We start from the raw sequence: 21,154 nt of genomic DNA, 5'->3' as shown, positions 1-21,154 counted from the left end.
CCACTCTAAAACTCTAAAAGAAGAAAATCAACCAACATTGACAATACATATTAATATGTTATGTGTATTAGTATTTCATTTATATACTTTGAATATGTTGCATTACTTAATATTATATAATATATTTCAAATGTTTGTACAATTTTAGACAAACTAAAATCATAGCTTGTAAGTTTCTCTTTAACTTACGAGTCAGAAGCTAACTTCAGTGACCTTCACAAAGCTGGCCAACGTAACGACAGTTACTGAGCCTCTTCACCTTGCAAAACCATCCCCGGAACATCATGACATTTTGCCAAATACTTAGAATGTATTAGATGTTTTTTTTGTGTGGGTTTTGTGTGTGTTTGTTTCCGTGTTGTGAGTCATTTAATTTCACGCGGAAGAATGCGGAATCTTTGCTCTCATCGCGATCTCCTCCGGACATATTTTATGAACGGACCAACGGAGGAACAACACTGTAATAAACAACGATGACTAAATGAGAACATTTTTGCATCATTGTTGGTTTATTATGATAGTTTATGACATGCTCTGTTTTTAGGCGTTTAAACAGTGTTAGAATATAGTCAATATGTGGAAAGGTTCTTCTGAAGGATCTGATCGGTTTGAATATTTACAAACGCTGGTGACTGAGTTTCAGGACACGGACAGTGAAGGTGAGAACACACTATACTCTTATTTTAGTTTTTCATCATTCAACAAAAACATCTTTGTTAAATTCACTGAAAACGGTTAATAAATAACATTTTCTGAATTTAGACTTAAAAACAAAGTATGGACATTATACAGTATATAAGCTGAAACAATACTGTGTAGTTAGTATGTAATCGTTTTACTAAGGCACTGTTTGCAAACATCTTATTGCACCTTTTAAAGTAACCTCAGTGTTATCTGTTTGACGAAATGTGTCATGTCTTTTCTGAATGTCTCTTTCTAAATAATATTAGGTGTTTTATTGCAGCCTCTTGATACTGATTATGTCCATAATAATGCGAATGTTGGCTGATATCAAATAATGAGCAGATTTATCAGTCAGGTTGTACAATTTATTTGTAGTTTAGTTTTTTATCTATTCCTCAGTTGCTTACACAACTTCTGTCATTACATCAGAGGCAAAGGAGCAAGTACTGGCCAACTTGGCCAATTTTGCATATGACCCAAAGAACATGGAGTATCTAAGGGAGCTGCAAGTACCTGACCTCTTCTTGGACATGTTGACTGAAGAGAACGAGAACTTTGTGGAATTTGGGATGGGTGAGATTTTACACCAACAAAACCTGTTTGTTTTCATCATCCTGGTATGACACTGCCTCACTGCTCATATGTGCAATTTTTCTCAGGAGGGTTGTGTAACCTCAGCATGGATCCTGAATGCAGAGACATCATCCTGCAGAGCAGCGGGATCAGCTTAGTCACAAACCGTCTTTCAAGCCAGAGGGAGGAGACTGTCCTGTCAGCTATTACTACCCTCATGAACCTCTCAACACCCTCGTCTCGCTCTGAGATCACTGACCCGGCCCTCCTGCAGTGTATGCTGCGCTTCTCCCTCTCGGAGAGTCCGCGTCTGCGCAACCTGGCTGCTGTGTTTCTGCAGGACTGCTGTACCAGGGAGCAGGTCGCCCAGGCTGAGCAGCAGATGCAGGGACAGCAAACGGCAATTGGTATTCCTCTGCCCAAGGACAACTGAGGTATTCACATGGAAAATGGATCCGTTTTGCTCTCTGTGAGAGAGCACACAGGTGTAAAAAGTGGCAAAAACAAAACTTTGATCAACATATTTCAGCCAAACTGGTAAAATATGTTGTTTAAGTCACAACAGCCCTCATCTTCTTGTACTTTTTCATTCCTTTAACCTGCTGTGAGCAACTTGAGTTCATTATGCTTTTTCAAACAACATGAGGGAAACTGAAGTGTTTATGTAAAGCCTTAAGCGATTAACCGCACACAGTGCAATTGCTTGAGAGACAAATCAGGTTATTACTAATAACATTTATATATAATTTCATGAACTCCCAAACTATTAAAAAAGTCTGAACTATTCAGAAATCAGTGACTAAACCATGCTTGTAAAAACAAGCTCACCTTCTGCAGGATTAATATCACTATCAATTTCCCCCAAAAAATGTACATTCCTTTGGCTTTCAGGTGATTTCATAAGACCTGCTTGTAGATGTTGGAGCATGCTATGGCCAGCTGGAGAATGACCATGTCCTGAAATGTCAAATCCAAACCCAAAATATGTAGACTAAAAACTTCTACAATAAACCTTGAGGTTCTTTTGTAAGAGCCAAGAGTTCTGTTTGTTTTCTTCTGGGCTCTTAAGAGCTATTTCTGGGCCGAGTCCTTCAGGTCTAGACAGCAGACGACATCCGATCCTGCAGTCCAGCATCAGGTGGACTGCACATGTGGCCTGGTCAGACTGTAGAGGAAATTCTTTAAGGTGTTTGAGAATGTATGTGTGTGTGTATCTGTGATGCTGGCTCATGTATGCACCGCAAAGTATTCATTTTTAAATTGGTGTGTGTTTCCGAATGACATTGCATTGGTTTAGGGAGGCGCGCACCTGCCACCAAGATCAATAAGAATACATTTATGCTTCCCGTAAATTGAAACACCCATGCCTGGTTTTAATAACAAGGTAAAAAAAAGTTTATTCCAAGTTTATATAAAAAGAAGATATTTCTGCAGGATAAAAAAAGAACAGTAGAAACTGATTAAACACTTTTTGTACTGATCTTTTGGTATATGGTTTGTAAGACCCAGCAGCCGCATAAGACCATACATTTATCTGCAGACTGTATTTATTAACTGTATTTCTATTGCAAAGTGGACATTAAAGGATTAGTCTGGTGTTATTCTTTATTTTTCATTGTTTCAATAAATCTCATCCTCACAATAATATAAAAAATAGAACTCCCCCAGTCCGTGTGAGACGCTAAGCTCCAAAACCAAGTTTCACAGTGAAGATCTAAAGCTTTAAATAGAAAAGAAATTACAAAAAAGGCAGATAGTTCACATTATTTTAAAACAAAATACTGTAAGTGTATTATTTGTAAGACTGATTAATCAAAGGTTTACATGTACATTCGTCGGCTGTGAGAAAAATACATGACATGACTAAATGTCTTTAAGCTTCTCTACAGCTTGGTATGTAATAATAATTATTGTTTGGGCTACACGGTTCACAGTAATTTCATTCTGTCCATACAAGAGCAGTGCTCCTCATTTTTCTTTCTTCAGCCCCAGCTTCTCCTCGGCCACCTCGGACAGTTTATACTTCTGGATCTGAGACAGAGAGAGGAAAAATGTGGTGAATTGACAGAAAGTTTCACCTCCGGTGTGCAAGCTTTGTGTCGCGTTTCAGTAAAATGATAAACATGAAGAGAGTGGGCTCGGCAGATATTTTGCTTCACTGTTTTTATGTCCCTACATCTCTGGTTTCTTTGTGGCAAAATTAATTTGAGATGCATTTCTGCACCACTGTGAAGAGACACCTGGATTCGTCAGGTTCTAATCTCCAAACGCAGACTAACTGAGCTAGAGGTGCTGCTGCAAGAAATACAAAATAGTCTGGATTCTGACCAACTCCCTCTCTACACTTTAGCACAAACTGAGCAGATGCTGTCTACTGCTAAGATAAGGGGGAGAAGTGTGTTTGTCATGTGAAGTCCTAAACTCTGCCAAAGCCTGTCAATTGAAAATAGACAAACAGCCTCAGTTTCTCATCTGACATCTCTACTAAAGACTCACATTCTACCGCCAAATGATGTTAACTGGTGGGATAAACATTTCCTTTTAGTGTTGCAGTCAGACTGCAAAGCACTGTTAACACTTAGAGGATTGTTCTGGTGGAATAAAGTGAACTGAAGGAGCCTGGGTTTTATCTGATATGCAGCTCTGGGTTTGTCTCACAGGATATGGTGAGTATGCAGTATTGCTCCGTTTCCCTCCAGTCTGGGGGAATTATAAACACTATGCCATGTCTACAGTAAATTATCTTAAACAACATCCGATTAGAGAAACGTTTCATTTGGTCCCTGCTTAATTTATCACAGGCAGACAGTTGAAATAATCAAAGTTTCAGTATCAAAATCACTGGATCTGATATCAGACAGATAAAAATGTATATATGTTCCATATATATATGCTTCACTATTCACAGATTGTTAAAATGTAAATAAAAATCAGCAAAGCATTTTAACGGAGTCTTATTATCTCTTCTTTTTGGGAGAACAATATTTCATACACAGTTGGAGAATTATGACTCAGCACAGGTTCATAGTTCATAAATGGTCTAAAATTATTATTATTATAAAAATCGGACTAATATTGGTATATTGGTAGATACTCCAGTCATAAAAAGTGGTATCATAGTCCCATCCCTATTTTTGGGGATTTGAAGGATTACCTTTCCAGTCATGGTGAGTGGGAAGCTCGTTTCAAAAAGTACGTAGCGAGGGATCTTGAAGTGAGCAATCTGACAGGAGCAGAGAAAGACAGAGTCACTGAGTAGATAAGTAAAAAAAAAGGAGAAGTGTAACATGGTTCCAACTCATCATGAAATACTGAAGGGGAACGTGTGCCTGACCTTGTCCTTGCAGAAAGCTTTGATATCTTCTACAGTACAGTCCTGTCCTTCCGCCAGGATGACACAGGCACAGACTTCTTCACCCATACGAGCATCCCTCACTCCAACCACCTGATAAAACCAAAGAAAACAAACAAGCATATGAACCTTTTCGGCAGCAGGAGCAGAAGCAGCAGTAGATGAAACGGTCTGGATATGAAAATCACAGCATTCTTTAAAAAATGAACTGACTGATGCAACAAGGCTGGAGTTAGTTTTAATTTATTTGAAATAAACTACATTTGAAAAGACTGAATGAGAAAGAATGCCTTAAGTCAACCAATGACAAATCTTTTTTTATTTAAATGTGTGAAGAATATATTTATTTATACATACAATTCCATGTTTCTGTTTTCTATATCCTCGATGTGTACTGTATATCTTCGCTGTGTGAGCTCACCTGCACTTCCTTCACTTTGGGATGTGTGTGCAGGAACTGTTCAATCTCAGCTGGGTAAATGTTCTCTCCTCCTCTGATGATCATGTCCTTGATGCGGCCCTGAATGCGACAGTAGCTGTACCCGTCCATGCTGCCAGTGTCTCTGAATGAAAGAGGAGACATTGATTAACATTAGCAACTAAAGTAAAAAATAAAATAAAAATCTGATTTTTGTTTTGCTTTGCTTCTGATTTTGAGGACAGCTTCCACTCACCCAGTTTTGTACCAGCCGTCTTTACCGATGCACTCCATTGTTTTCTCTTTGTCATTCCAGTACTCCAGCATCACACAGTATCCTCTGATCATTATCTCTCCTGTCGTTCCCAGAGGTACCACCTCTCCAGTGGCAGGGTTCACTATTTTAGCCTGTGGGAAAGTCAAATTAAACGTGTATTGATTTTTAATGAAGTTTGATTTCTGTCATGGACTGGGTGGAAGTTGAAAGTGGCCACTCAAAAATATTCAAATTTAAAATATCCTGATTTTAAGTACTCTTGACGTGAGCTCTAACATTCAACTTTGCAGGCACAAGCTTTTACTTTAAATTCCAACTTTTCTTTGAGGTTTAGTGACTTGACTACAACACTACACCGGTGTACCTCGACGTGGTCCATAATGAAGCCGACGGTCTCGCTCTTCCTCTCCATGTTGTCCGTCGGTGAGGCGCAGAACGTCACAGGGCTGTTCTCTGTGGTCCCATAACCAACCTGTCCAACACACAAACAGCACAGCAGAGGGATGATAAACCGGCCGGTGCAGGGCCAGTGACCCTTCTTTTTCTCTTTACTGAGGTTTTCACATTCACTTTCTACTCAACACGTGTGAGCCTCAGAGCTCGGTGAGGTATGTGCTGCTCTGCTGGCAACTTGCACATGTGTACTGGGTAATATGATGGAGTGGGACACAGGATTTATTTTTTGTCTCTTTTTTATTTGACTAAAATCAAATAAGTGGGTTTTTAGTGAACGAAAAGGATCCACCACTTCATATCAAGTTATAATGAGTTATTTCTGGATGTTTTTTTATTACTGGATTCACATTGCATCATAATACATCTATAGTGTGACTATTTATTGTTCTATATCACAATAAACATCATCAGTCATCATAAATATTATTTGATTATGATGTATAAAAAATACTTTTTTTTCACTTGACTGGCCTCCTACAGACCAAACTACACACTCAGTGGCCCCCAGGTCATTTGAGAGGTCAACCTAATTACAGACAAACAGAGAAGAAAGAAAAGTGACTTTTCTAGGGCAAAAAATCTACTCGCGCGTGAAAGAGATACTAAACAAAAATGTCAACAGAACAAACATGGTTGAAATGTAAATGTTTCCCCGTTGCATCAGTTTTATTCTGGTACTAAAAGGGACTGTGGCCTATAGATGTCGTAGATTTGTTTAAATTGTAGAACAAGCTAGATATTATATGCACGCCAAATGAGCAATAAATAAATTGCTGGTCTTTGTAACAGTCCTGCTAGTCTCAGCATTACCTAAGGACGTCTGTATATGTTTACTCCACTACAAGCGATTACACTATTACTATAATAACTAGAGCTTCATGTTGCTGCTTCAGTTTTTACAGGTGCAAATTCAAGCAGAAGCAGAAAAAAAGAGCCAGTCTCTGAAGGACAAACAGAACCTTGAGAACATATTTCATGGAGGAGATGATATTCCCAATAAAATGTTAGATTTGTTAAGTAAACTCTAGATTCCATTTATCCTGGGTGGGTTCATCCATCTTCTTAATTCACCCAACTGAAATCAAACCTTCCTCTGACACGAGCCTGCCAACCAAGTCCCGCTTCACCATTTCTGACCTTTTTTTTTCTTTAGAATTAAAAATGTCCAGATGCCGCTCTTTTTCACAGGCTTTGAAAAATAACTTGCGCTACTCGATGTCTTGCAATCAGACCCTGATTTCTACAATCACAATAATAGCACAGGGTGAAAAGGACCATTACATGCAACACCCCGTCGCCTTTCCATCAGAAAGAATGCACACAGGAATGTACAGAGGCATGTAAAACTTTCATTCCTGGGATGATGGAAGTGTCATTTGCAATTGTTCTGACTTTAAGCAGCATCCTGGTTCTAGCCAAACATCTGGAGACTATTACGGGTTATACAACAGCTGCACTGGAGCGGCTCCTTTTTCTTCCGCTGCAGAATGAAAAACAATAGACGTCTAGCCGGCCCGAATAAACCCAACCTGACCTTATGCCACGTTGTTGAAAAAAAACAACAAAAACAACAAATTTGAGGAGAGTAGTGAAGAGAATGAGTGGTCTGCTTGTCATCTTCCAGCTCATTTAGGGTTAAACTCTCACAGACACTTGACTTCCTCCTGCAAACCTCTTACTCCAACACCCTGGCAAGCCCTCCTCACTTTTTTTCCGCAAGTAAATGTTATAAATAGTGCTGTGTGTTCTGTTGACTGACCATCCTACTCTCAACGTGAATGTCTCTGCTCTGCACACCTTTGCTCTCCTCTCTCCGTCCGATTCACTCTACACACGCAGACGCACACCTTTTCAGTTCAAGCCTCTATTTCACAGTTCCACTCAGATTCTTCTGCATCTTCTTGGTCTGCTAGAAGACAGTCTAACAAAGTAAGTGGACTTGGTGACATTAAGGATGCGTTGTGTGAGCTGGTTGTTATTGGGGACCTGCCTTCTGGTCCTGGGTCCCGCAGTGCAGGGAGCGCCAAGCCAGTGCCCGACCCTCTGCCACTGCCACGGTGACCTTCAGCACGTCATCTGTGATAGTGTGGGACTGAAGAAGATCCCTCAGGTCTCAGAGGCCACCCGCTTGATGAATCTTCAGAGGAACAACCTGGGCAGCATTCCTACCGGCGCCTTCAGCGAAAGCAAGGGTCTCATCTCGCTGCACATGCAGCACTGTCAGCTCCGAGAGATCGACACCCAGGCCTTTAAAGGGCTGAAGAAGCTTGTCTACCTCTACCTGTCCAACAATGAGATCCACAGGGTCAAGCCCGGTGCCTTTGATGACCTCACTGAGCTCACCTACCTCTATCTAGATGGGAACCAGATTAGTGACCTGTCTAAGGGCATCTTCTCCCCAATGATCAACCTCTTCGTTCTGCAGCTCAACGACAACAAGCTGCGTGAGCTGCGGGCCGGGACTTTCACGGGTGCCAAAGACTTGCGCTGGTTGCACATGAGCGGGAACGAGCTGACCACCCTGCAGCCCGGCTCTCTGGACGACGTTGAGAACCTCGCCATACTTCACCTGGACAGGAACAAGATGTCCACCTATCCTACGGCGGCAATGAGCAAACTGCGTGTGGTGGAGGAACTCAGGCTGGGGAGGAACCCCATGAGGACCATCCCAGACAAGGCCTTCCAGAGCTTTGGACGCTACATGGAGCAACTACACCTGGACAACATGAAACTGGAGAAGGTCAGTCCATGGCTTTAACGAGTGTTTATGAGTCAACATGATTCTAATGACTGAAATCCTACCATGCATTCAGACCAATGAACGATGCTGTGGTTAAAAAGTGAGCCATACTATATAAACTGCATAAAATACACTACAATGTGACTATACTGTGACTATAGTGAATATACTACTATTTAGATTTAAAGTTTAGTTTAAAGTCATGTAGAGGACACAGAAGGTCAGAAGGTTAATAGTTTAAGATACAGTGATCTTATAAGCCATATTTCCAACAGATAGATATGATAAAGAGTGCAAATCAAACACTATGCTGAGACCCAAAGATTATTTGTGCGTTAAACTACGTTTGATTAATATTTTTATATGCAACGGATATCTCTGCAGTAGTTAATAATACATTGATATTTCTAGCAATTTTTTTTCTCAACAATTACATAAAATAGGAGAATCGGGTAAATCATAAAGTATAGTTCAATAGTTCAAGACAATCCATTAGTTTTTAAAGAATACTGGGATTTTACGTATGGCTATAGATTTGTGGAAGAAAGGTATGTTGCAAATATTGTCAATTATGGACTTCCATAGTTGTTTTTCTTATAAATGCCAGCAAGATCAAGTCAGAATCCCACAAGCATTATTTTTTAGTCTGTTTGGTTCGTTTAGCCCAGTATTGCAAACTCAGCCAACTATTGAAAGCAGATTTGGGAGCAGATCAAACTTAAGGATGCACAAAAACTCATGCATCTGTTTATTTGCTCAAAGTGTCACATTCACAACAGTGGCGATGCTGTTGAGTGGAAACAATTGAGTAGTGGAGCAAAAACGTTTATCATAAATTAAAGTTAGAGAAGACTGAAAATGCAACATTTCTGTAAGAAACGTAAGCAAATCTGTCTAGTAACAACAAATTAACCTCAATAAATTATCAGACATGAGACAGTTTTCATAGTCTGTTCATCCATATCCTGCACAGCTCCGCCATACATGCATACAATATAAGCTCTATGCAATACCACACTACTTTTAAGACATTCCTGAATGCACATTTGCTTCATGCTTGAGGTTAATCCAATATTTGAGTGTACTTGTGCCACAGCAAGGCGGCATCCCAGAGGGGAAAACTGTTAAATAACAGCCTACTCACGCCAGGAGTATGTGAGAGCCAGGTGGGTGCAGGAGGAGACATTGAGGGCAGCACATATGGCCGGTGAGGTTAAGCCATTTTCCAGCCAAATGCAGGTATTTTAGAATGTTTTTGTTTGCTGGACATCAGCCAAGCACGTCTAATTATTACACAAGTGTTATTTTCAGCACGGTGTGTTGCCTGCTTTAGCCGAGTGTGTCTTGTAAACAGGTAAGGAGAGGGAAATGGAGCCAGGGTGTTTGACACTGCATGGAGTGGAGTATTTTTAGCTCGCCATCACTACAGTTCAATGGACAATTGGGTCCTTTACAAATGCCTTCCTGGCAGAGGAATGGCCCAAAGAGGAAGGCGACAGAGAGTGAGAGAGAGAGAGAGAGAGAGAGAGAGAGAGAGGAGAGAGGAGAGAGAGAGCAAAAAAACACCTCAGCCATTTCTGGAAAACATCCATCTTACATTGCTTCACAATGCCAAGCCTCAGCTACTTGTCCCTGTGCAGTGGAAATTTCCAAAAAGACTTGCATAAAACGCCTGTTCAAGGCTAAGCTCCGCTCTAATCCAACCTCCCCTTCTTCCTGAACAGGCACAACTTGACACAGTTTGTGTAACACCCCTATGAAGCTTTTAGCACCGTTGCAAGAGAGAAGGGGAAGTGAAAGTGAGGGCAGTGACTGTCAGTGTTTATACTGTGGTGCAGGAGAAGCATGAGAGGAGGCTTTCATCCGAGAGAAACACTAGTGAGGTTTCCCCCACACTGAACCTGTCTGACGTATGACACAAGAATGATTGTTGGTGGTCGGTGTGACAGACACCTACCACCTAAGCACGGAGTTGTTTTGGGGAGACCTGCAATTATTTACTATTTTTAAGTTCCTCCTAACAACTCAAACTCTTCTCTTCCAGTTTGCTGACGGTGCGTTTACTGGAGTCACAGCCCTAAAGTCGCTGTACCTGGACAACAACAAGCTTAAGTCCCTGCCCAAGAGTCTCAAGTTTGGAACCTTGACCAATCTCACCCTCTCCAACAACTCTTGGAACTGTACATGCCAACTCACTCCACTGCGCAGGTGGGAAACAAGACCAATCGATGTTTATTCTGTAAAGATTAACTGATTAGTTGATTGACAGATTGCCGATATTAGAATTGATTGCATTTCTTGTCTTTTCATTATAAAAATTGAATATTTAGAACTTTCGATCAGACATTATGCAACTCTAACATAACTGACTGCCATCCTCTACGCTGTAGCTACAAAAGTAATCTTTATTATTTGGTTTCTACCCGTAGATGGATGGACTCTAGTCGCATTCATCCAGACGCAGCGTGCACTTCTCCACCTTCGCAGAAAGGCAAGCAAGTCAGAGAGAGCACTGCCTTCAGTGGCTGCAAAGTGAAAGCAAAGGTACCCAAAAAGGGCACCCGTATTTGAACACCACAGCTGCACAGGTACAGTATTGTATTTTAAACGATAAAAACAAAAATCAAAATCACAATTGTGCAGGTCCTTGCAGCTGCCGTGCTGCCAGCAGGCAGCTTTGTTTTAAATAACACCCTCACTGGTTTAAAAGTGCTGTATTATTCCTCACCTTAGTATGGCCTATGTTTAAAACCAAAAATCACATATTTCCTGCCATGGTCTCAGTATTCAGTAGTATTCAGTTTTTCAGTGTGGGATTCTGACCAGAGCAACTTTGGATTCAGATATTACCACATGAAGTTTAAGGTGGTTTTGGAGTGGCCCACGTTTGGCTTTGCATCGTTTTGTTTTCTTTCTCTTTTTTCCCCCCCTGACCACAGAACTCTCTCCTCTACTATGTCCCTGTCTGAACTTTTCCATGTTGGCCTTTGGGTCCAGTACACCACGTACAGGTCATGGGGTCTCTGTTTGGTTTGGCTGCTGATTTCTGTGTCTTTTCCACAGGAGAAGCTGTGAGCAGGAGCTACAATGTGCAGCAAGACCAACAATGCTAACTCAATTCTTCTTAAAGACTGTCCATCTGTCAATTTGTCATTAGGTTAAAAAGACACATTTATAGACACATCTGGGGGAGAGAGGGGAATCCATGGACCGTGGACACAATGAAGCTACCCTTCAAAATAAAGGTTACACTACAAATGACTACTGTGGACAAGTATGTCATGTTTCAATGTTTCAAGCAGTAAACAAACAAATGAAAAACATGTTTTGCTAAGGATGACTTTCAACAAACCAGGAGTTTCAAGCTGCATCAATAAGGTTTTTTGGCACAAGGGGGCGGTACTATGTTTTGTGATGTCCCAGACTGATCCAGATATCTTTTAAAAAGGTCAATACTGTCTTGATTAGACCTAAATAAATGGCAGTCTTTTTCTTTCTTTCTTTTTTTTCTACTGTGTTTTACAGCTTGATTACAGCCAACAGTGACGGTGTTTCACTCTGATATGAGAATGTGTAAAACGGTTTGAGTGACTGGATTTTGTTGACTTTTTTTACTTCCATGCTGTAATAATCCTTTTGCCGATCTTGTTATTTGATTAAAAATGTATGTATGTATATATATATATATATATATATATATATATATATATATATATATATATATATAAAATATATAAAAATTCCAAGCCATATATTTGTCTTTTTAGTGCTACTTGTCCTTATTGAAAGTATCCCAGGAGCTAAATGGAGTCAACGTCTCGCAAAAGACACTAAAAGACGGTGTCTTAAAATGATTAAAAAAAAGTGCCGTTGTGTCTATACTTCAAAGCATATCTCTTATTAAAAAGGACTAACACTTTCTCACACAACAGCAGTGGTTAAGTGGTTATTAAGTGTTTTGCTCATCTAATGTACATGTATTTTCAATTTCTTGTCATTTCCTGGACCTGGTAAGACATGCTCACATCCAATAAACCTCTAAGAAAATAAAGCTTTCATTTTGTTTTAAATATTTCTGTGATGTATTTTCATGCTCTTGCTGAACAGAATGGCTTTTTTTCCCCGTATGATGTGTCTCCCCCTGCTGTGTGGCAGATGAACTGCATCACTGAGTGGACAAAGAAGGATTGTTTTCTCAGATATAACAAATTCATAACTTACAGTTATTTCCTTGATGCCCATGACAGAGAACACCTGCCTCACGAGTTCTGGAGGACATGGGGAACCAGCCATGATGCCTGCGGTTCACAAAGAAGGAAACGAGTCAAATCCACACTGTGACAGGGAAATTTGGTCTGAAGAGAGTGTACGTATTCTTTTCCTTACCCGTTTTCACTGATGAAAGATCAAACTTAGCAAAGTCTGGCTGGTTAATCATGTCCACGTACATGGTGGGGGTGCCATAGATGAAGGTACACCTGTAAGGGAAGACAGACATCTTCACTGACAAACCTCCAAAATAAAACCTTCTCTGACCAAAATGTGCAATTTCTTTTAATCATAATTATACCAAAAATATAAAATACAAGTTAAATATTGGGACCATAAGTAATAACCGTAAATAAAAAGGCAACACCACATGACTTTATTGACCAGCTAAAATCTTGGACACAGGTCAGGAAGACATATGGGTGCATTATTAAACCTTAGTGCTCACACGGCACAGATCACACGCTGCAGGAATAATACACAACTCCTCATATGGACATCCTGGGGTGTGAGTTTAGAAGTTTTTCTTTGTATGTGTCGTTGATTACGATTAATTCGTTTTAAAAAAGCAGCCCCTGCTCTGTGTTTTAAGGGTTAAAGAATCTGTTAACGTTTCTTCAAACAACTACAAAAATACACATGACCACGATGATAAGAAATGAACAGACCTCCTTATCAGTGAGGTCACAATGAATATCTGTCTGATAGACTCGCCTGACACGGCGCAGGTGGAGGTTGATGACATTACAGTGGCTGTCTTCCAAGTAGGAGAAAAGTTTCCGAGGTCGTATCTGACATGCTGACTCATAACGAGGCTATGGGTCACCTTTTGTTCAATGACAGGGAATTTTATGAATACAGTAAATTAAAAAAGGTGCTCTTATTTTGTTGAATTATTCCCACGCGTAACCTGAAAAACCTTTTTTGCAGAGATTACATTTTTTTGGTTTATAAGCCTAAATCCTAAATAGGGATGGCACTATACAACTTTCTTTTATCAGATATGATACCAGCAGTATCACGTTTGTCTATAGATACTGATATAGTCTAGTACATTCTTTTTTTTTTGTTTACCCCTAATAAACAACTGAGCTGTTGTAAACACATTTAAGCACTCAGACCTAAGCTGTACCTCAAAAACATAATGCTCTAACTTTCTGACAGCTCACAACACGACATTGCTTCTTTTTGTTTGCATTTTTTCTCTCTTTTAGCTTAAAATAAGTCCATAAAGCTTACAGGGTCACTGCAGTGTGGCACACATCTCTATTTACTTGTTCTTAGTGAGGCCTTTACTCGATATGTTGGGTTTTAAGTTCATATCTCATTTAATTCGAGTATCAGATCCATAATCCCCAGCATACAGAATCAGTGGTGATCACATTAAAAGCCTATATTAATTCTAGTGGAGCCAACAATATGTGCAGTTCAAGATTTTTGTCAATGGCCAAGAGCTCTGACTTTACCGTTCGCTCTCCATAGCTGCTAAGTTGGCTCTTCCATCGTACCCTTGGGAGGGAAAGACAAGGGAGACGCCATGAATGGCCATACACAACCCACCACCCACAGAGCCAAAGCAGTGGTACATCGGCACAGGCAGACAGATTCGAGTGTGAGGCTGGAAAGGGCAAAATGAGAAAATACAAATGGGGAATGAGAACAGTCGTGCAGCGACTACCTTCAAGGGTGGACCATAACACAGATTCACTTCATTGTACAGTGTGGAACATCTCAGAGGGTTTGTTGGCAAACATTGAATATTACTACTCATATGAATAGTTGTATAAAGGTTGTATAAATGCTTCTCAAATGAAATAGTTTGTTAAGTTGTAGAACAAGTCTTTTATGTGTACTACCATGTTTCTATGAAAACAAATTAGCTGTTTGATATGACTATGATATGACCTGAAGTCTGTCTGTATTATGGAACCCTCATCAGATGTCAGACATCTCGGCAGGTTTGTTAACGACGACATGCATTTTTGCTTTCTGAAGGCCACCATCGCTCCCTGACATGTTTGGGGGAAAGGGAGGGGCGAGCAGGGTGTTTGCACTCTGGAGAGGAACTTTGGATTCAGATTAAATTCCCCTGATGATGCGTGAGGTTATTGAGTGACTCACCCTCCAGGTGTATCCCGTTCTCTTGCCAACAAAGTAAGCATTGTTGACAATGTTGTGATGAGACAACGTGGCACCCTTTGGGTATCCAGTTGTGCCCTAGAAATCCAAATTAGGACCTTATTATCATGTCAGTGCTGAGCATATTGTACGGCGTATATGCAACAAATAAACAAACGAACCGAAGTGAACTGGATGTTTATTGGATCGTCAGAGCAGATCTTCTTCTGCAGATCCTGCAGCTGCTGCACATACTGACTGCTGCCAGCCTGCATGACGTCGTCCATGTGAAGCATTCCAGGCTGTCGACTATCCAAAACAATCACAGTACGAAGATCTGGAAGTCTGAGGGCAAAAAAACAAACCAAAACACACCAATAAAAGGAATGTTCGTCATGATGCTTTGTTACTGTCAAGCTCTAACAAACATAAAAGTACAATATGTTATTGTTCAAAGTTTCACTGTGTGTGTAAAGAGACAGAAGCGGAAGACATGTTTTTCCCCCCATGTTGAAGTTGGAGGATCAAATTCCTACAGTGTGGTAGGAACTCATATCCAATGCTCACACAAAAGCCATTTATGGCACCAACTAAAAAAAGTACTAGCTGGCAATCATGAGCTTCTGTGGGTGTGTTTACGTGCAGTGGTGGTAAAACTCTGTGTAAATCATTCATATGAACTGTGACAAATTATTGAACAGCAAACACTTTGAACAGCTAAAAAGTCTTGAAAGGCCCTGCCCGAGACACAAACAACCAGCTGGTCTACACCTTTGAAATCTTTTCTCTTTTAAACATGAAACACATTGTTTGAAAATACTTCTGACGCAGTAGTAAAACCGAGCCTTTTATAAATGCTGCCTTTGTCAGAAAGTTGACACAGTGATAAATTAAATCTGTGACACTTTCTGCTGTAAAGGGGCCTTCAGTTTGAAATATTATCAAAACCAGCTTCTTACAGAAGACACATGTCTAACAGTGTGCAACTGTAACGTGTAGCTAAACTCCTCTCGGTCTGTCTAAACCTCTGAATTTGCAGGGATATGGTCTGTGTTCCTGCGTTGGAATGAGATATTTGCCCCAGTTGACATGCACAAGTGTTTTGCTGTGCGTCACACTGGTGTGAACACATTAGGGCCTGTACCTGGCACTCCTGATGTCCATGGGGCTGGAGGCTTCGATCTCTGGGCATATTTGTTGCAGAATGTTACAGAACTTCTGAGTCTTAAACTGTGTGGGACACGCGATGGCTTTACACCCGACCTGTGAAAGGAGGAGCAGAGGATTCTTCTCTTCTGATCGAATAAGAACTCTGGCAGGCGTAGCAATAAAACAATTATGGGAGCATTACTGACCTTACGCAGGACAAACTCCACCTCCTGTAGCTGGTATGCTGGGTTCAAAGCCACCTGATGGGTTGTCAAACAAGAAAAACTTTTTTTAATGATAGGAGGAAAAAACCTAGGCAAAAACAATGTATATGTGGAAGCTAGGATTACAGACGGAAAATGACAGTTAGGCCCTATATCTATCTATTTTTTTTATTGTTTATTATTTTATTTTTTTTACCATATCGTGCAGCTCTATTTTCAGCGGCGGATTAATTATGTTGTGTTCATAATGATAAGAATGAGTGAAAACCACCAGTCTCACCAGGATAATGCCAGCTTTGGCTGTGGCGAACTGGAACAACATCCATTCATACGTGTTGGGCCCCCACATGCCGAGCCTGTCGCCTTTGTTCAGTCCAGTCGCCAGGAGTCCAGCTGCAAGCTTGTCCACCTGCAGACACATTACAAAGACATCGATTTTCTGCCCCACAATTGTACCTAACTGCATTCAACTCACTCTTGAGTGGTTTGTATTGTTATCCATTGCTAGGTGTGTTTATTATTGTGTGATATTATTTACAAATTATCATAAAATTAGAGGTTATTACAAGTATTTGTGATGGATTAATTTACTCAGTAAATGCATGCAGCCACCTTATCCAGAGACAACACATGGTAAAGTTATCACGGCACTATGAAGTGCAGAGGAGTTTTGGGAGGAGAAGCAGCAGCAAAGTTGAGTGATGTGAGGACACACAGGAGGCCAACGTGCTGATAATAGCTATCAGACACAGACTTATGGCCATATGAGCACCAACCTCATGTCCACGTATACATTAACTGCTGACTCTATTATTTTAACCGTCTGTTTGGCATAAAAGACTGTGGAACTGAACAGAAGTCCGTCCGTGGCTCGAGTTTGTGTCATGCTGCAGGAAACTCTGGTACATCAAACTTTTTTGATGCTCAGTGTCTTTTTGAGTACAACACCAAGAAACAGACTTACTTTTCTACTTTTCTATAAAAGTACTGGGCTTACTTTAGCTTCTTTTAGCCCTCTGCGGAGCTATACGCTGAGAGAATCACTCAAACACTCCCTCGGGTCTTATAGTTTCTCTTGGCTTAACCCATTTTCAGATAAAGGACGAAGCATACAAATATGTTCTCTAAACGTTTGCCAGCTGATGTCATCTCTTGGGAGTTTTTTTAATAAAAGAAAATGTGTTCTTCCAATAAAGTCTGAGGACCAAATAGTTGTGTATACCAAAGTGGAGTCAAGTAACATTAGTGTGCAGGACTACTCAGTTCAAGAGGCTATGATCCTGCTCACGTTACGGGGTTTTGTCTGTACAAAGACATCACTCATCAGTTAATGTTACATCTATTCATGGTTGGAAGGACCAAACTCACATCGTGCTGGAACTGTGCAAACGTTTTACGGACTCCGTCTTGTAGAAAGGCCATGGCCTCTCTGTCAGGAATGCGCTCCACCGTCCTGAGAAGAGACTCCGCTATCGTGGTGTGCAGCAAAGATGTGGACGAGGTGCCGTGGGCATAACTGGTGGTGAGAGTTGGGATGATGGGGGGAGAGTCCACGTGGATGCCGCTGGAGGGAAACACGGGTTATTAGAACATGTTTTCAACTTAACTGTGGTCATAGCTGAGTAGTGAGATTATCAGATTTTCTCCAGCTTCCTCTTTTCCCACATTTCCTGTTTGGCAGAATTAAGTAGTGGCAAAAGGCCAAAGGAAATAACTTGGCCAGCAGGTGGTAGAAAAAGAAGAAATTATATTAACTTTGGTCAAAGAACTGACATAGATAATGCAAGGAACCTGGAATACACAGGTTTTTGCATTTATGATCCACGAAAGCAAAAAAAACAAAAAAACAAAACCAGAGGCATTGTTCATCAGGCTGTCCCTGTGGCAAACGTATTATCATTTATGAATTTATTTTATTTTTAATATCAATTTAATTTCACTGATGGTGGTAAACAGGACTGGGGCAAGTTCTCAATTTTAAGAGAGTTGAAAGTCAGCAAAAATAACAACCCTGGACAGCACAACTACCAAAGTAGCAACTTAGAAAAGTTTTAATAGTAAACAAACAAAGCAGTTACTTCACTAATAATAGAAACACAATATCTGTGGCGGTTTTCATTTATCCAGGTCATCCATAGTCATATTCAGAGTCAAGGTGCAGTGGCCTAAAGCTAATTTCTGAAGATACTTAACAGATAAATTAAGAGTGAACTTGACAGGAACTTGAAATGCATTACTGAAGATGAAAAATGGGAAAGGGTGTGTAAACAGGGTCATAAAATCACAAAAAGTCCAATATGGAAGGAATGAGATACTTAACCCTCCATTACATCAAAAACATGACAGGGATTGCCCTAGACTGACACCATTCTGGCTGGGGATTCAAGCAGGAATTCAAAACCACTCTGGATGTTGACTTAACACTGGACCCAGTTTATTATATAATATGTTTGACCTCAGGGGGAGATATAGGGAAGAGAAATGTTCAGCCGGTTTCCTTCCATAGTCCAAAAATATGCAAATTTGGGGATTAGGCAAATTGGACACTCTAAATTGACTGTAGGTGTGAATGTTAAAGTCAATGATTGTTTGTCTCTAGGTGTCCCTGTGATGGACTGGCAACCTGTCCAGGGTGTACCCCACATTCGCCCTGTGTCAGCTGGGATTGGCACCAGGGCACAAGATAAAAGACTGATTTATTTTTGGATTTTGGAAAGGAAACATGAAAAAGGATTTTCTCATCCCCCAAACATTCACTGTTTGGGACGTCTGCAAAGAAATGGACTCTGTATAAATATTTACCCGAGACACAATTTGTTCATGTGGTTCAATTGTTTTATTAGAGCTGTGATGGAAATATCTTTATTGTACACATGCAAAAGTATGTTTAAACAAAAAGTACTGACTTAAAAAGTTCCTTAAGTCTGTGCCATCTCTAGTACTTTTTGTTTAAACATACTTTTGCATGTGTACAATATACATATTGTCAGTCTTGTATAAAGTACCTAAAAAGGATGCTTGAGTAAAAGTACAAAATGATTTGGTAGACGTTGAAGTCACTTTTTTTATATAATATTATAATAAGTAAAAGTCTTAAAGTACACGACATTTACAATTTTCTGATATAAAATGTACTTAAGTTTTGGAAGTAAAAGTATTAAAAAAGAGAGGAGTAAGGGTTGAGCCATGGTAGTTCAGTGGTAGGGCGAGTTGTCTTTCAACTGGAATGTTGTGGGTTCAGTTCCTGGCTCTGCTAGTCTATGTGTCCTTGAATGGGTATGAAAGATGTGTGAATGGGTGAATGGCATAACTATAGTGTAGAGCAGATCATCAAGACAAGAAAAACTCTATGTAAATACAGACCATAATACCAACTCTTCTCATTCTATTTAATAGTAACAAGTAAAAAAGATAAAAATAAAAGTTGCAAAAAATATAAATAAAGTTAAATAAGTGAATTGTATACTTAAGTGCAAACATTAAAACACTGCTATAAGTAATTAAAATTCAAAATCTATAAATTTTTACACAACAGAATATAGACACTAAATAAAATAAATGCATTATGTGTAAAGTTTGGATTTCCTTTCATGCAAGCGTATGTCTACACAAACGTCAAGCACTGAACTCAGTGGCCACATTTAGCATAACATGACCTTTGACCTAGTGCCGGGCAAAGTGTCAATTCAAGTGAATTAAACTGCCACACGGGCACCGACGGTTGCCAGGAATCACATTCCACCACATGGTGTAAACAAATCTCTGTAGTGGGTGTAGTTGTGTTACTTTGTTACTAAATTATATAATAACGGACTCCTGCTGTGTAGCACAAAATCACACAGGCTCAATTTTTTTTAAACCGCTTAAAAAAATCAATGATTTCAGGCTGAACGTGACACAGTAAAGCAACAGGAAACCGTCTGCGTTTAACGTTCATGTTACATATTTACGTAGTGGCAGCTTCTTGTGATCCCCAAGAATGAATGCAGGTCACTGCCAAAGAATCGAGCTCGCGACTAACAGATGGATTGCAGGACATTAATGCATATAAACTTTATAGTCAATTATTCCACTATGAGTTTATTTATTGTTTATTTGTATTTGGGGTTGTTTTCTCATGTTCACACTGATCTGCCACAGACTGAGACACACATAACTTCTTTAAATCGATGAATGATGAGTGTAAATGCAAATATATTTACTCACCGAGTGGCTGCAGGTAATCCTGTCCGTTTTATCCATGGTTTCTGCAGAATCTTCACAGTCTTGTTAAGAACATAATGTTTCCGGAGTGAGAGGGAGATCATCGTGTGTGTGTGTGCGTACAGCTGCTGCAGCTTCTGCAAAGAAAAGCAACGGGTGCTGTGCTGAGGCGTGGAGGGAGACACACACGGAGACACACACACACACACACACACGCACAGGCAGAGACAAAGGACAAGAGGAAACTACTGCCGTGTTTACTTCTTGCTCTCAGTGAAGCCCACATCCATATTTAATAAGATGTAATCAGTCAATCCTGTCATGCTGGTGGCAGCTTGTATACAACACAACTGCTAAATAAACCCCTTTTTCGTCTCATTAAAACATGTACAATGAGGAAATACATCCTACATACAGAAAATGTACAATAAATAGACTGGAATGTGGATGGCAAGAGTTTCCGTCCAAGGGGCAAATGAGCTACGACTCTAGTTAATTAAAGCTTTCTTCTTCTCGCGGATGTCATCACTTGATCGTGATTGGACCAATAATAGGAGTCACGTGACGCACATACGACGCACGCGCGCGCGCACACGTATGTATAGTTGGACAAAGACTTTTCGGCTTAAATTTGTGGGATTGAACAAAATAATTTGCATTAACTTTTTGAGAGATTATAAGCATGATCATA

General features: G+C 40.2%; 3 protein-coding genes across 3 annotated transcripts; 2 read left to right on the top strand and 1 right to left on the bottom strand.

Annotated features, from left to right (window-relative positions):
* Positions 1 to 219: 219 nt before the first annotated feature.
* Positions 220 to 2,289, top strand: armc7 (armadillo repeat containing 7). Its single transcript, XM_044013350.1, has 3 exons — positions 220 to 659; positions 1,114 to 1,257; positions 1,344 to 2,289. Exons 1-3 carry the CDS (start codon positions 575 to 577, stop codon positions 1,688 to 1,690), a joined length of 576 nt encoding a protein of 191 aa, XP_043869285.1. The 5' UTR covers positions 220 to 574; the 3' UTR covers positions 1,691 to 2,289.
* Positions 2,290 to 2,605: 316 nt separating this feature from the next.
* acsf2 (acyl-CoA synthetase family member 2) lies at positions 2,606 to 21,107 on the bottom strand. Its single transcript, XM_044013348.1, has 16 exons — positions 20,467 to 21,107; positions 17,629 to 17,824; positions 16,541 to 16,669; positions 16,243 to 16,296; positions 16,032 to 16,150; positions 15,070 to 15,232; positions 14,891 to 14,986; positions 14,236 to 14,387; positions 12,887 to 12,978; positions 12,722 to 12,798; positions 5,669 to 5,776; positions 5,284 to 5,435; positions 5,031 to 5,172; positions 4,592 to 4,702; positions 4,412 to 4,480; positions 2,606 to 3,288 (listed from the first exon to the last, which is right to left on the bottom strand). The coding sequence occupies exons 1-16, from the start codon at positions 20,565 to 20,567 to the stop codon at positions 3,226 to 3,228; spliced, it is 1,824 nt and encodes a 607-aa protein (XP_043869283.1). The 5' UTR covers positions 20,568 to 21,107; the 3' UTR covers positions 2,606 to 3,225.
* On the top strand, positions 7,503 to 11,993 carry chad (chondroadherin). The gene is made up of 4 exons (XM_044013349.1): positions 7,503 to 8,500; positions 10,545 to 10,708; positions 10,930 to 11,088; positions 11,564 to 11,993. Exons 1-3 carry the CDS (start codon positions 7,715 to 7,717, stop codon positions 11,069 to 11,071), a joined length of 1,092 nt encoding a protein of 363 aa, XP_043869284.1. The 5' UTR covers positions 7,503 to 7,714; the 3' UTR covers positions 11,072 to 11,088; positions 11,564 to 11,993.
* Positions 21,108 to 21,154: the final 47 nt, after the last annotated feature.

Source organism: Solea senegalensis, linkage group LG18, assembly GCF_019176455.1.
Source record: "Solea senegalensis isolate Sse05_10M linkage group LG18, IFAPA_SoseM_1, whole genome shotgun sequence".
Taxonomy (NCBI): Eukaryota; Metazoa; Chordata; class Actinopteri; order Pleuronectiformes; family Soleidae; genus Solea; species Solea senegalensis.
The sequence above is the reverse complement of the archived record's forward strand: the minus strand, read 5'-3'. Positions and strand labels throughout refer to the sequence as shown.

What these genes read in the sequence shown, in the direction of transcription:
- chad (XM_044013349.1), top strand. Translation starts at nt 7,715, where the DNA reads ATGCGTTGTGTGAGCTGGTTGTTATTGGGGACCTGCCTTCTGGTCCTG. An exon ending in ACAACATGAAACTGGAGAAG is followed by an intron (nt 8,501 to 10,544) that starts GTCAGTCCATGG and finishes CTTCTCTTCCAG; the next exon opens with TTTGCTGACGGTGCGTTTAC. An exon ending in CAACTCACTCCACTGCGCAG is followed by an intron (nt 10,709 to 10,929) that starts GTGGGAAACAAG and finishes TTCTACCCGTAG; the next exon opens with ATGGATGGACTCTAGTCGCA.
- armc7 (XM_044013350.1), top strand. Translation starts at nt 575, where the DNA reads ATGTGGAAAGGTTCTTCTGAAGGATCTGATCGGTTTGAATATTTACAA. An exon ending in TCAGGACACGGACAGTGAAG is followed by an intron (nt 660 to 1,113) that starts GTGAGAACACAC and finishes TCATTACATCAG; the next exon opens with AGGCAAAGGAGCAAGTACTG. An exon ending in CTTTGTGGAATTTGGGATGG is followed by an intron (nt 1,258 to 1,343) that starts GTGAGATTTTAC and finishes AATTTTTCTCAG; the next exon opens with GAGGGTTGTGTAACCTCAGC.
- acsf2 (XM_044013348.1), bottom strand. Translation starts at nt 20,567, where the DNA reads ATGATCTCCCTCTCACTCCGGAAACATTATGTTCTTAACAAGACTGTG. An exon ending in ATGGACATCAGGAGTGCCAG is followed by an intron (nt 15,233 to 16,031) that starts GTACAGGCCCTA and finishes TTTTGCCCTCAG; the next exon opens with ACTTCCAGATCTTCGTACTG. An exon ending in TGGGCATCAAGGAAATAACT is followed by an intron (nt 5,777 to 12,721) that starts GTAAGTTATGAA and finishes TGTGTTGGACAG; the next exon opens with GTTGGTTATGGGACCACAGA.